This window comes from Chrysemys picta, chromosome 1 (genome assembly GCF_011386835.1).
Source record: "Chrysemys picta bellii isolate R12L10 chromosome 1, ASM1138683v2, whole genome shotgun sequence".
Lineage (NCBI taxonomy): Eukaryota > Metazoa > Chordata > Testudines > Emydidae > Chrysemys > Chrysemys picta.
Genome location: NC_088791.1, coordinates 307136394 through 307149639, shown reverse-complemented (window position 1 = coordinate 307149639; position 13246 = coordinate 307136394). Strand labels below are relative to the sequence as shown.

Sequence of the window (13246 nt, the reverse complement as noted above, 5' to 3'; positions counted from 1 at the left end):
CATTCCACAATATGTCTGCAAGAGACAGTACATGAGTAATCACATCAGTATTATGATTGCATTCATCTTCCTGAACAGCTGCATTACCATAGTTGACCCTCTTTGTTTTCATTTTTTCCCCTTTACTTCTTCAGTCTTACACAGTAGCCCTGTTCACTAGAGGAAGGGTACACAATAGAGAAAGGATGAGGAGATTATGTTTATAGGACCTCAGGAACTGATGTGGGCCCTTAATCACAGATTTGGATATAAAACAATGTGGAAAGAACCACTTCAGGAGACAGGCCTTGGCTACACTTACCCGCTAGTTCGGCGGCTGGCAATCGAACTTCTGGGTTCGACTTATCGCGTCTAGTCTGGACGCGATAAGTCGAACCCGGAAGTGCTCGCCGTCGACTGCGGTACTCCAGCTCGGCGAGAGGAGTACCGCGGAGTCGACGGGGGAGCCTGCCTGCCGAGTGTGGACCAAGGTAAGTTCGAACTAAGGTACTTCGAACTTCAGCTACGTTATTCACGTAGCTGAAGTTCCGTACCTTAGTTCGAATTAGAGGGTTAGTGTAGACCTGGCCACAGATTCAAGGGTCATAGGTTCAAAAATAAATTTATAGTACACTAAAAACAAATGTTATTTTGTTTAAAATGTATCTTGGTGCCAAAGTAGCTATCAGCTCTCCAAAATGAAGGCAAAATAGGTAAAATCACCCATCAATAAACTCACGATGCTGAGCTGATGTTTGAACTGAGACCACAAACCATAACTAACAGGTCTAATTTTATCCTTACCAGCTTTAAGAATTTCCCTTTTTATGTACATATTTCCGGAGACTTTTAAGTGCACAATACTGCCATGAAAGAATACTGCTTAGAACTAAGATGCCAATAAAAGAAACCTACCCTATCAGAAAGCCACTATTTGCTCTTCATATTGAATCTTGGTCCTTTTTTCATGAGGGAATTAGCTTTTTTTGAAACTGTGGCCTTTGCAGAAAGAAGGTGATTTATGTGTCTCAAAGGCACTTATAGCATGTAACTGCCTCGGATAAGCGCACAATGCAGCGCATCACCTTCTACTACAGTCTATAGAATTTGAAGAAGGAATTTTTTTTAGTTTCTCTTCTAGTTTTTAAATATTATGGGTGAAATCATGGTCCAACTGAAGTCAATGGGGGTTTTGCCATTGACGCCAATGAATCAGGGTTTCATCCTAGGTCTTACTTTACTAAGGCCTGTTATGCTTATAGTTACGTTTCCATTATAGACCTTCATTTTGGCCTATTTTCCCTACTCTGAAATGAGTGAAGTGCAAGAAACCTTTAACAAAGGAAAAGCATTCTTATATGACTATGAGTATCCTAAATATATCTAAGAAAATAATATATGACTAAATTCTGCTCTCAGTCATACTGGTGTAAATGCAAAATGACTCCACTAACTTTTGAGTTATTTTGCATTTATACCAGCATGATTGAGAGCAGAATTTGTCCCACAGTATGCAAGACAAAACAATTGTTCCAACTCTGTATTATTAAAATGACAGTAAAATTCATATGTATGAAAACATGTTATAAGCAAAATGAAAAAAATAGAAGCTAAGTTCCAAAATATTAATGATATAATTGGAAATTGAGCTAGTAGTGAATATAACTGCTGTTGAATTATCACTTTTATGGTAAAATAATATTTGAAATATAAAAATGCAGATTAATTCAGTCATTAATATAGTATCAATACATTTTCTTTCATTTTCAATTGAGCAGTATAATAAGACTTTTATGAAAAACTGTATATAAATTGTAGCAAACTATCTAGAGCAAAGTTTCATTAAATCTATTTTTTCAAATTATGCCAAAATAAATATTAAGGAAGCATTTACATAAAGAACATTTAATGCTCTATGAACACAAGGTTTAAACAGCTCTGTGCTTGTGTAGCCCTGATATCCTTAAGCTGTACAGTATGTCGTTCATTTATGATGGAATAACACGATCATGCAACAAGGACATATTTGTACATCTGTACACTCCCTTTCAGCAACAGCACAGACCTAGAATTCATCTCACCACTGGATTTGCTTCCCATAAATGGAGTTGAGTAAGCAACATGCTGGCTAGACTTTCCTCCCTTCCTGTTCTCTGAGAACCAGGTCTTTGCAAATTCCACCCTTCCTTCCTGCCTTAAAAGAGCAATGACAGAAAGATTAAAAAAACTCTATTGACCTTTTATCCATACTAAAGACACCCACTCTAAATTTACTGGCGAAAGTATGGCATGTGGGTATTTACAAAGAATTACTTTGACTTTTTATGGTGAGTAAAATCATTATAGTTGAGATTTGAAGAACAGCACTGACGCATACTACGGGGAATGTGCAGTTACACCTAATTCAACTACATAGAGCTGAATTTTATGATCGAAGATATTTCAGTGTCAATTATGCATTTTTCTTTATGGGCACGACAGTTAGCATGAAACGCACAATTTTCCAAAAAGAGTATTATCCTTTCAAAATGAAATATCTTTTCAAAATGAAATATCCACACATTGGTGTTAGCCTTCATAATTAACTATTAATAAATAACCTTCGAGTAGTGTCCCTATGGGTGCTCCACTTCAAGTGTGCATGCTCCCCACACGCTTTTAATCAGAGATTTTCATTAGCAGTGTCCATTCCCTTCACATCTTTGTACCCTGCACTGAGGCTGTCTAGCACTGCCTGGGTGAACTACCCTCAGTTCCTTCTCAATTGCCTCAGTCTGAGACTAAGCTTTAGCATGTCTACCTTGCGCATGCTTTGGCTAAAAGGTTTTTCCTAGTTGGCCAAAGCAATGAAGTTGTGGAACTAGTGCATAAACCATTGCATAAACATTTCAGCAATGTACCTCCTTGGCATTAAAACATCATGGTTGATGCTCTCACCAGACACTTCTTCCAGGACTACAAATGGGAGTTGGACTCTAGGATCTTCAACAGCATGTTTCAAACTTGCGGATTTTAAGAAGTGGAGCTCTTTGCCACTTCTATGAAGAGAAAGTGTTGTCTGTTCTGTTGAAAAGGGGATCTAGACTGCCATACTCTGGGGGATGCCTTCCTCCTATCTGGGATGAAAGGACTGTTCTAGGCGTTTCCCCCAATGCCTCTGATAGTGAGGGTAATGGACAAAATCAGACGGGACAAAGCCAGGGTTATTCTAATCATACCAACGAGGCCAAGACTGGCTGGTGTCCTTACCTGTTTCACCTGTCCCTCTGTCCAGCAATCAAGTTTCCAGTCATCCCTCATCTCTTCTTCCAGGATGCCAGTTGATGCTTCATCCCAACCTAGGCATTCTCCATTTTAAGGCATAACTCCTCAATGGTTCACATAGCTAGAGTCTGCCTGTTCTGCGGATGTACAACAGGTGTTATTAAACAGTAGGAAAGACTCTACCTGAAATACTTACCTTCAATAGTGGAAAAGATTTATCCATTGCAGTGAACTTCACGACTTGCACCCAAATCTTCCTCACTCTCGGTTATCCTGCATTACATGATGCAACTGAAGAAAACAAGATTATCAAACAACTTGGTCAAGATTCACATGGCTGCCATAACAGCCTTTCCTTCCCCAGTTGACGGGTTCTCAGTGTTTGCTCACTCAACAACTCTAAGGTTTATCAAAGGATTGGGGAACCTTTTCCCTCAAGGGAAAGACCTCACTCCAGCTTCGGATCTTAGTCTAATTTTCAGATGTCTCACAATATCTCCCTTTGAACCAACGGCTACCTGCTCTTTACTGAGCTTATCTATGAAGAGGGTCTTTTTGGTAGCCATCACATTGGCCCAAAGAGTCAGAGAAATTGGGGCCTTAATGGTAGACCCTCTTCAAGGACAAGATTTCTGTATGTGCACATCCTAAATTCCTACCTAAGATGTCATCCGAGTTTCATTTTGATCAGTCCATTCATTTACCATGTTTTCCCCAAAAAAACACATAATTCCAAACAGGAAGCTTCCTTCCATACCTTAGATGTCAGAAGAATGTTGGCCTTCTATCTAGATAGGGCCAAACCACTCTGGAGGGCTCCTGTTTGTTTCCATTGCAGAAAGATCTGAAGGATCTACAGTCTCCACCCAGAGTCTATGAAGGTGGATAGCTGAATGTGTTATTGCATGTTATGATGTGACCAGCATTCAAACTCCTTCTAGGATGTTAGTGCACTCTACAACATCACGATCAACATCTATGGCATTACTTAAAGATGTTCCAGTATCTGAGATCTGCAGAGCCACTACACCATCTTCAGTACATACCTTCTCCAAGCACTATGCCTTGGTCCATGTCTCTATATCCAATACGTCAGCTGGCTATGCACTACTGTCTTCAATTCTGGACCTGATTATGAAGATCCCTCCTCCTTGCAGGGATACTGCTTGGGAGGCATCTGATGTGAAGCACCCATAGGGACACTACTAGAAGAAGTTATTCACCCTGTGCAGTAACTGTAGTTCTTCGAGATCTGTGTCCCAGATACCTGCCCTCCTTCCCCTCCGCTTCAGAGTTTCCTCTGTGGGACTTGGGACTGAGAACAGTTCACTCACACAGCCCTATGGAGCCTTGGTGCAGGGCATGAGGACAAGAAGGATGCATGCGCAGTCCGAACGGATACGGCTAATGAAAATCTCTGATTGAAAGTACATGGGGCACACGGGCACTTGAAGTGAAGCACTCATAGGGACACACGTCTCAAAGAACTACAGTTAGTGCACAAGGCAGCCAAAAAAAAAAAAAAAAGCCGCGATCGCAATCTGCAGCGGCAATTTGGCGGGAGATCCTTCGCTCCAAGCCAGAGTGAGGGACCGTCCTCCGAATTACCGCCGAATAGCTGGACGTGCCGCCCCTCTCCGGAGTGGCCGCCCCACTTGCTTGACAAGCTGGTGCTTGGAGCCGGCCGTGGTGCCAACCTAAGCAGTGCAGAAGTCTATGTAAAAGTATATAGTGAAAATATGGGCTTGTTTTTTTAAACTAGCATTTCACTAAAAATACAAAAAAATAAAAATAAAAAAATAAGCAAGATATCAACAGTACCACTAATCTATCTCATGATCTTGTATTTGTAACTGTCTCACTTCCCATGCACCCAGAATTTCCTTATCTTCCAGATCCCTCATAAAAAGCCACCTCTTCCACAAAGCTTTCTTATGGTGACATGCTCATTAATGATGTGTCTGCCCTTTTTCATATTTGGCCCATTTCTGTGTATTGTATTCAGATGGAGGATGTGTAAACTCTTTGAGGAAGGGACCTTGTCTTTTTACAGGTTCTTTAAAGTGTCATGTACATTTGTAGTGCTATATTAATTAATAATAAACATTAATGGCAGCTATACTAGAAAAGAACGTGTTATAAACAACTGGGGTGAAAAAAAGGTTTCTCTCTGGAATGCATAGAAAACATAATTTAATTATGCTTGCTTCTTCTCTGCTATATACATTTCCCAATCTAGGTACTTTATTGTTATGAAGCATCACATCTTGTTACAGTATTTTTGATATGACAATTGATAGCCATTGAAAGTGTTGGGGTAGGGACTCATTGACTTTTTATTTAATTCAATGCAAAGTTGAATATGTTCGTGCAAGTTCATATTTTTAAATTGAGAACAACATTTCCATGTTCCTACACCTGCCCCTTAAAAAAATTGAATCAAAATGTATAATGGGTGCTCTGCAAATGGGATCTCTGCATAAGTTTTATACTCTGGCCCAACCTGTGTTGTTTTAATTATTATTTATGACTAATAAAAATTGGTGTGACACTCTGCAGAAATAACTTTTTCAAGCTTTAGAAAGTAAGATAAAATTGTCTAAGCTGTAATTTGATAGCATCCTGAATTGATAGTGATTAGCATTTTGCGCTGACAATATTATTTATATCCTTTACATGCTTATCTGAATGCTTATGCTTCAGGGCTTTAGTATAATTTAATGTGAACTACTGTAATATTTTTTCATTGAACGCCCCTGATGCTACACCAAATTACAATGTCTTCATACCAACTTCCAGTTATTGGTTTCATGTATCAAATAATAAAATGTGTTGAAACAGCTGGACTGAAATATGTATGCTTTTCTAGAAAGAATAATACATTTGTAGAAATGTACTATGTTTACACAGGAAATAGGTGTAATTTTTTGGTTTAACATGACTCAATTCTAGCCCATACGTTCTAGTCCAGGGATCGGCAACCTTTGGCATGCGGCTCGCCAGGGTAAGCACCCTGGCGGGTAGGGCCGGTTTGTTTACCTGCCATGTCCGCAGGTTCGGCCGATCATGGCTCCCACTGGCTGTGGTTCGCTGCTCCAGGCCAATGGGGGCTGTGGGAAGCAGCATGGGCCGAGGGATGTGCTGGCCGCCGCTTCCCGCAGCTCCCATTGGCCTGAAGTGGCGAACTGCGGCTAGTGGGAGCTGCGATAGGCTGAACCTGCAGACGCAGCAGGTAAACAAACCGGGCTGGCCCGCCAGGGTGCTTACCCTGGCGAGCCGCGTGCCAAAGGTTGCTGATCCCTGTTCTAGTTCATGATGTCTGAATACAATTGAAAATAGTAATAATACTTAGCACTTTTCATCCTGAAAACATTTCACAAACTTTAAGCCTCATAAGATGACTGAGAAGTAAGTTAGTTCTGCATCTAATCAAAAATCTGCTGTCTTATAATGAAATAAATCAGAATTTAGGTTAAATTGCATTTCTGAATGAGTTGTCATTCCATAAAGGCTGCTATAAATGCATTTACTACAGTTTAGGAACATATGTTGTTAGGTTAGGTGTTAGAATAGGGAATTTGACCTCCTTTGGTCTATTCCTGGCTTAGTCACTGACACTCAGTGGGCTTGATCTTGCAAGGCTTTGAACTGTCAGGACTTGATCTAGCAAAGCATTTAACTAGATGCTTAACTTAAGCGTGTGGGTATCCTAATGGAGTTAATGACACTACTTACACATTTTAAGGTAAGCACATGCTTCACTGCTTTTTTGGTCCAGGGCCAGAGTGCTCATCACTTTGCAAGTCCTCTGACAAATTATGTCTAGGTTCAGCAATTCATCCATCTGTAAAATGGACATATTTCCTTACCTTGGAAGATGCTCAGACACCATGGTGGGGAGCATGGTATAAAAATGTAGGCCTAGCTTATACTACAAACTTAGAGCAACGCCAGACGCCTTATATTGACCTAATAATGTATGTGTCTGCACTATTAGGTCCCTTCCACCGACCAAACTTGCCTGTTACGTCAACTTAATTACTCCACCTCCACAAGAGGCGTATCACTTAATTCAATGTTGGTGGGTCGACAGAGAGGCAGTGTAGATGCAGTGTTGTGTAAGTCAACTGAATTGGCCTCCACTAGGTGTCCCACAGTGTTCCGCTGTGACTGCCCTAGTGATCATTTTCAACTCCACTGCACGGCAGCCAGGTATACAGGAAACAGCCCCTCCCCTCTTAAAGATTCTTTCCAAGTTGTTGCAAGATGTAATTAATATTTTTAATGCACTTTGATATTAGATGAAAGGCACTATAGAAGTGCAAACCATTTTACAGTTCTGTTTGTATGTATGTGTGGATAAAGAACATTAAGGTGCATTGCTGGTGGTAACAATAAAAAAGTCAAATGGAGATAAAAACAAGAGCGAGTTTAACCTTTAAATATGAATTTACAGCACTCTTTGAAGGTGAAGATAAAGCTTGAATACTCTCTGAATTATGATGTTTTCCCCCATAGGTAATAAGCTCAATGAGCTCCCTTTCAGAGTATTGCCTACCCTCTATTCTGCGCACTCTTTTTGATTGGTATAAAAGGCAAAATGGCATAGAAGATGAATCTCATGAATACAGACCAAGAACAAGCACTAAATCCAAAAGGTACACTCTTGAATAAACATAATTTGGATTCAAAGATGTAATGTATTACATTTAAGTGTTCAGCTTCTGTTATACTTTTTATTTAAGTGGATTTTCAGGCATTGAAATTTTGGAAAACAGGAATTTCAGGAAAATTCTGGTATTGGGTGACATTTCTGAATTGTAGGCAATCCATTTTTTGTATATCAATTTGAATAATCACTTTTTAGCTGAATAAGCAAAACAAATGTCTAAATATTTAAAGGGCACTCTCAAGATTCTTGGGCTTTAAATACTACCTATCTGTATTATAACATACTATCATTTTATTCTTCACATCAAGTTTATAGGAGTCTACCCCCAGACCACCTAAAGGAGTGCAATATTCTTACAATTAAAATTATGCTCCTGGACGATCCCATATCAACCAGAGTATTGGTCCTCACCACCATTTTGAATTTTGTGAATGCCATTTAAATAGTGCTTTTCATCTATTGTGTCCATCTGCTTTACTCTTGTGAGAAGGTACTGTACTGACAATAATCTCCAGGCGCATCAGAGAGCAGGATTGTTATAGATTTAGTAAGCTGCTTGTTCACAAGAATAGAACAAATGGTCTAAGAAACAGTAAAAAACACTATAGATTGCATACTTGCTTTCTCATATACATATATCCATATACCAAAACACTGCAAATAGCTCACTTGAAGAGCTCTAGCATAGTGGTCCTCAACTTTTCCAGACTACTGTACCCCTCTCAGGAGTGATTTGTCTTGAGTACCCCAAGTTTCACCTCACTTAAAAACTACTTGCTTACAAAATCAGATTATAAAAATTCAAAAGTGTCACAGCACACTATTACTGAAAAATTGCTTATAAAATATATGAATTGGAATATAAAAATTGTACTTACATTTCAGTGTATAGTATATAGAGCGGAAAAACAATTAATTGTATGAAATTTTAGTTTGTACTGACTTCGCTAGTGCTTTTTATGTAGCCTGTTGTAAAACTAGGCAAATACCTAGATGAATTGATGTACCCCCTGGAAGACCTCTGTGTACCTCCAGGGGTATGCATACCCCTGGATGAGAACCACTGCTCTAGCAAATATTAACCTGATCCCAAATAAGTAATATATGATGTTGTATGTTTAATGTTCTATTGTAACTTTGCCTTAATGAAGTTTCATAACAAAACAAAACCCAATAATGCTACCTAAACGTCATATGATGTAATTGATTCTTGTGTTTTAGGGAACTAGATAATTGGCTGTATCTGAGGTCTGCTTTTAGCAGAGAATTTTTTTAAATAGAGTTTTTAGTACACTTTTATTCTTCGAAAACTACAACTGCTTGAAAAGTGGCCAATAGTTATTGAAGTCAATTGGAGCTGTGGGGCCTGCTAGAACTTCAGTTATTCAATGAGGATATAAGATTAGCATTTCATTTCATAGATTGTTATGAAAAATACACTGGATTTTCTCAGATTATTGTAGACTAGCAGGTCAGATCACACATCCCTTATATTCATCCTGATCAATGAAAGCACTAAACACATGGTTAATTTTAAGCACAGGTAGCCTAGTAGACGTCAGTGGGATTATTCATGTACATGAGAACTGTGCTGATCTTTACTGGTGTCTCAGAAAAATATCCTACTTAAATCAGTGGGAGTTTTGACTGAGAAAGGATACAGGGCTGGACCTTTGGGAATTGATAGCCATACACTTAAAAGTTCAATTTTTCTCATGACAGCTTTTCAATATACTTTAAAACTGAGCAAACGTTCACACTTATTTAGATTGGAAGCTACTCAGAGCAGGACCATTTCTTGTACATGTTTTATATAGCATCCAGCATGCAGTTAGCATTAATAAATAATGAAAGTGGAAAGCTAAGGAAGATATAGAAAGAGGATGCTGGCTGCTTGTGGATTCTCAACCAGTGAAAGGCATAGAAAAGACAGATAATGTCTTATTTATTATCCAATCAGATGTTGGAACAGTCAACCTCAAATAAGTGTGCTAACTTGGACTTTTTGCTCACTTCTTAGTTGTCCAAAAATTCAGTTTCATGTTATATTAAATCTACTTTTTACCCTATTGTGCTAACAATTAACTGCACATGGGTGAATGAACTGGTATATAATAGCTGTCACATAAATGAAAGTTGAAAGAGACACCATTAATCTTTCCATATGTTCGAAATACCTCTTCACCCCACATCATACCACATCAAACCATTCAAAAACAAATGTGTTGTTTTTAATTATGTTTTAATTTTAATTATACTTTACAATATCCTTTAAATCCTTTTAATTATCCTTTTAAAAAGTGGAAGTTAAATCCTATTAAGGATAACAGAAAGGAGCATAAACTCTGGCAAGTGAAGTGTAAAAATATAATTAGGAAGGCCAAAAAATAGTTTGAAGAACAGCTAGCCAAAGACTCAAAACGTAACACCAATTTTTTTTTTGTAAGTACATCAGAAACAGGAAGCCTGCTATACAACTAGCGGATCCATTGGACAATCGAGATGCTAAAGGAGCACTCAAGGAAGATAATGCCATTGTGCAGAAACTAAATGAATTCTTTGCATCAGTGTTCACAGCTGAGGATGTGAGAGAGATTCCCAAACCTGAGCCATGCTTTTTAGTTGACAAATCTGAGGAACTGTCCCAGATGGAGGTGTCATTAGAGCAGGTTTTGGAACAAATTGATAAATTAAACAGTAATAAGTCACCAGGACCAGATGGTATTCACCCCAGAGTTCTGAAGGAACTCAAATGTGAAATTGCAGAACTACTAACTGTGGTATGTAACCCATCATTTAAATCAGCTTCTGAACCTGATGCCTGGAGGATAGCTAATGTGATGTAAATTTTTTTTAAAAGTCTCCAGAGTTGATCCCGGCAATTACACGCCAGTAAGCCTAACTTCAGTACCAGGAAAATTGGTTGAAACTATAGTAAAGAACAGAATTATCAGACACATAGATGAACACAATTTGTTGTGGAAGAGTCAACATGGTTTTTGTAAAGGGAAATCATGCCTCACCAATCTACTAGAATTCTTTGAGGGGGTCAACAAGCATGTGGACAAGGGTGATGCAGTGGATATAGTGTATTTAGATTTTCAGAAAGCCTTTGACAAACACTCTTAAGCAAAGCAAGCTGTCATGGGATAAGAGGGAAGGTCCTGTCATGGATCCATGGGTGGCGGGTGAACCACCGGCTGGGGGAGGCTAGCCCCCAGCCAGCCCCACCCCTCACCCGAGCATTCGCCCCCTTTCTCCCACTGGAGCCCCCCCACGGCCGCCAGCCCCTCCCCTGACACAGCCCCAGGCAGGCAGTGCGCGGCCCCAGCCCCTGAGCACAGGGCGGGCGGCCCCCGAGCACAGAGCTGGCGGGCAGTGCGCAGCCCCCTGGCCCTGAGCAAAGGGTGGGCAGCCCCAGTGCCTCCAGCCCCTCCCCTCCAGTGCTGGGTGGCGTGGCCCCAGTGCCCGGAGCTCCCTAGCATCCTGGCCCCCCTAGCCCTAGCCTCAGCACACTGCTTCCCTGAAGAGGAGCAGGCAGCAGCCTGCCTGGGCTGGGGCCAAGCTGGAAAAGGCAAGCAGGGCTTCGGGGAGGAGCATGGGCGGGGCCACTCCAGGCAGTTTGGGTAGGCACAGCCTCCCCCAGCCTATGCGACGCACCGCCCATGCATGAATCAGTAACTGGTTGAAAGATAGGAAACAAAGGGTAGGATTAAATGGTCAGTTTTCAGAATGGAGAGAGGATTTCTTGTTCGGTTCATTCCCTCTGAAGCACCTGGCATTGGCCATTGTTGGAAGACAGGATACTGGGCTAGATGGACCATTGGTCTGACCCCGTATGGACATTCTTATGTTCTTCTGTATTTATTTATGAAAAATCCTGCAAGGTCACCTCTGTAACTATAGGGCATTTAGATATTCATGTTTGGCTGCTAGGCCAGCATGAAGATTTTCTATTCTTGGGAACTTGATTACAATTGAAGCAAAAATCAGTAGTGATTATAAAATATAATGTGTTGCTGTTGATACTACTAGGCTTTTTTCTTTCTTTTCTTTTAAGTTCTAATGCTATCTGACTGGAATATGAAAAGGATACTGAATTTCACCAGGCCAAACAAATCTTTTCTGAAAATAATCTTTAAAACGTTGCCTGAGGCTCTTGCAAGTCTCATTTTCTTGTCACTGACTAAAAATTATTCATCAATATGATGTATATATATTTTTGATGCCCAAATTTTTAGTACAGAACATTAGTCAGTGTGACACAGTAAACTATCATTCAACCCTAATTAAATGCAGACACCAAAATTTTCAAAATTGAGTGTGTAAAGTTAGCCAATTAAATACATATTTGGTCAATGGTCTTTGAGTTCAGCAGGATTTATTAGTACTCAGACCTCTGAAACCCAGGCCTCTGATTTAGGTGTCTAACTATGGATTTAGGTGCCTGACTTTAGGTACCCATGTTTAAAAAATGTATCTCAATGGGAGCTGCTGGGTGTGCAGCACTCTAAACAGTCAAGCAAGCACCTAAATCTGGATTTGGGAATTTAACTTCAGGCTCCTATTTTTGAAAATCTTGACCTAAAATCATTTTTGACTAATACGACACTCTGGTACTGTTTCCACCTTCAAAACCATTGATAATTTAATAAACAGTGACATTGAGAGTGAGATCGAAATAGAAAATCCACTCTCTAGATTTCAGTTCAGCATTACTCAATTAGAGCATAAAAAGAGAAAATGGAGTACCTGAGTGTTGAGGGAGAAAGAGCCAACATGGGTCTCTGGAGCTGGAAACAGAGAGAGAGGAAGTGAAGGGAGGGCATGTCGACTTCTGAAAATAGATGAATGTGACAGATCTGTACTTGTGCTATTTATCCTAGATTTTAAGAGACTGTCATTGTACTGCCTTTCATTTTTTAATTTAGGATTACAGTTTGAAAAACTGGAACTAAAACCCAATTTATGATTATTTGTATACTTTATAATTTATGCAGACCTATTATATAAAATAAGACACGTCTCACTACTGTTTTATTTCTTGTTTTGATTTTGCAGTGATGAACAGCAGCGAGACTATCTAATGGAAAGAAGAGATTTAGCCATTGATTTTATTTTTTCTTTAGTATTAATAGAAGTTTTGAAACAGGTATGGGATCCTTAAAATAAATGATTCTTTAAGAAGTAAATGATTGTGAAGTTGTACGGTATTTCATCTCTCAGGCTAATTTTCAAATTATTATTAATTTATATTTATATCATAAATAGTCTAGCATAAAAATGGTTTCTAAACCAACTGTTTGTTTATTCTGTCCTCTCTTTCCACAT

The 13246-nt window shown here is 39.5% G+C and overlaps 2 protein-coding genes across 15 annotated transcripts in view; one reads left to right on the top strand and one right to left on the bottom strand.

The window, feature by feature from the left end:
- The window catches only part of N4BP2L2 (NEDD4 binding protein 2 like 2), a 667270-nt gene that overhangs the window by 209660 nt on the left and 444364 nt on the right, over positions 1-13246 (bottom strand). The window lies entirely within an intron of this gene.
- The window catches only part of FRY (FRY microtubule binding protein), a 402818-nt gene that overhangs the window by 201682 nt on the left and 187890 nt on the right, over positions 1-13246 (top strand). For all 10 annotated transcript variants that reach the window (XM_065594453.1, XM_065594448.1, XM_065594426.1 and 7 more), the window contains 2 exons: positions 7762-7901; positions 12977-13067. In XM_065594453.1, coding sequence (XP_065450525.1) covers positions 7762-7901; positions 12977-13067 — 231 coding nt within the window. The remainder of the gene's footprint in view (positions 1-7761; positions 7902-12976; positions 13068-13246) is intronic.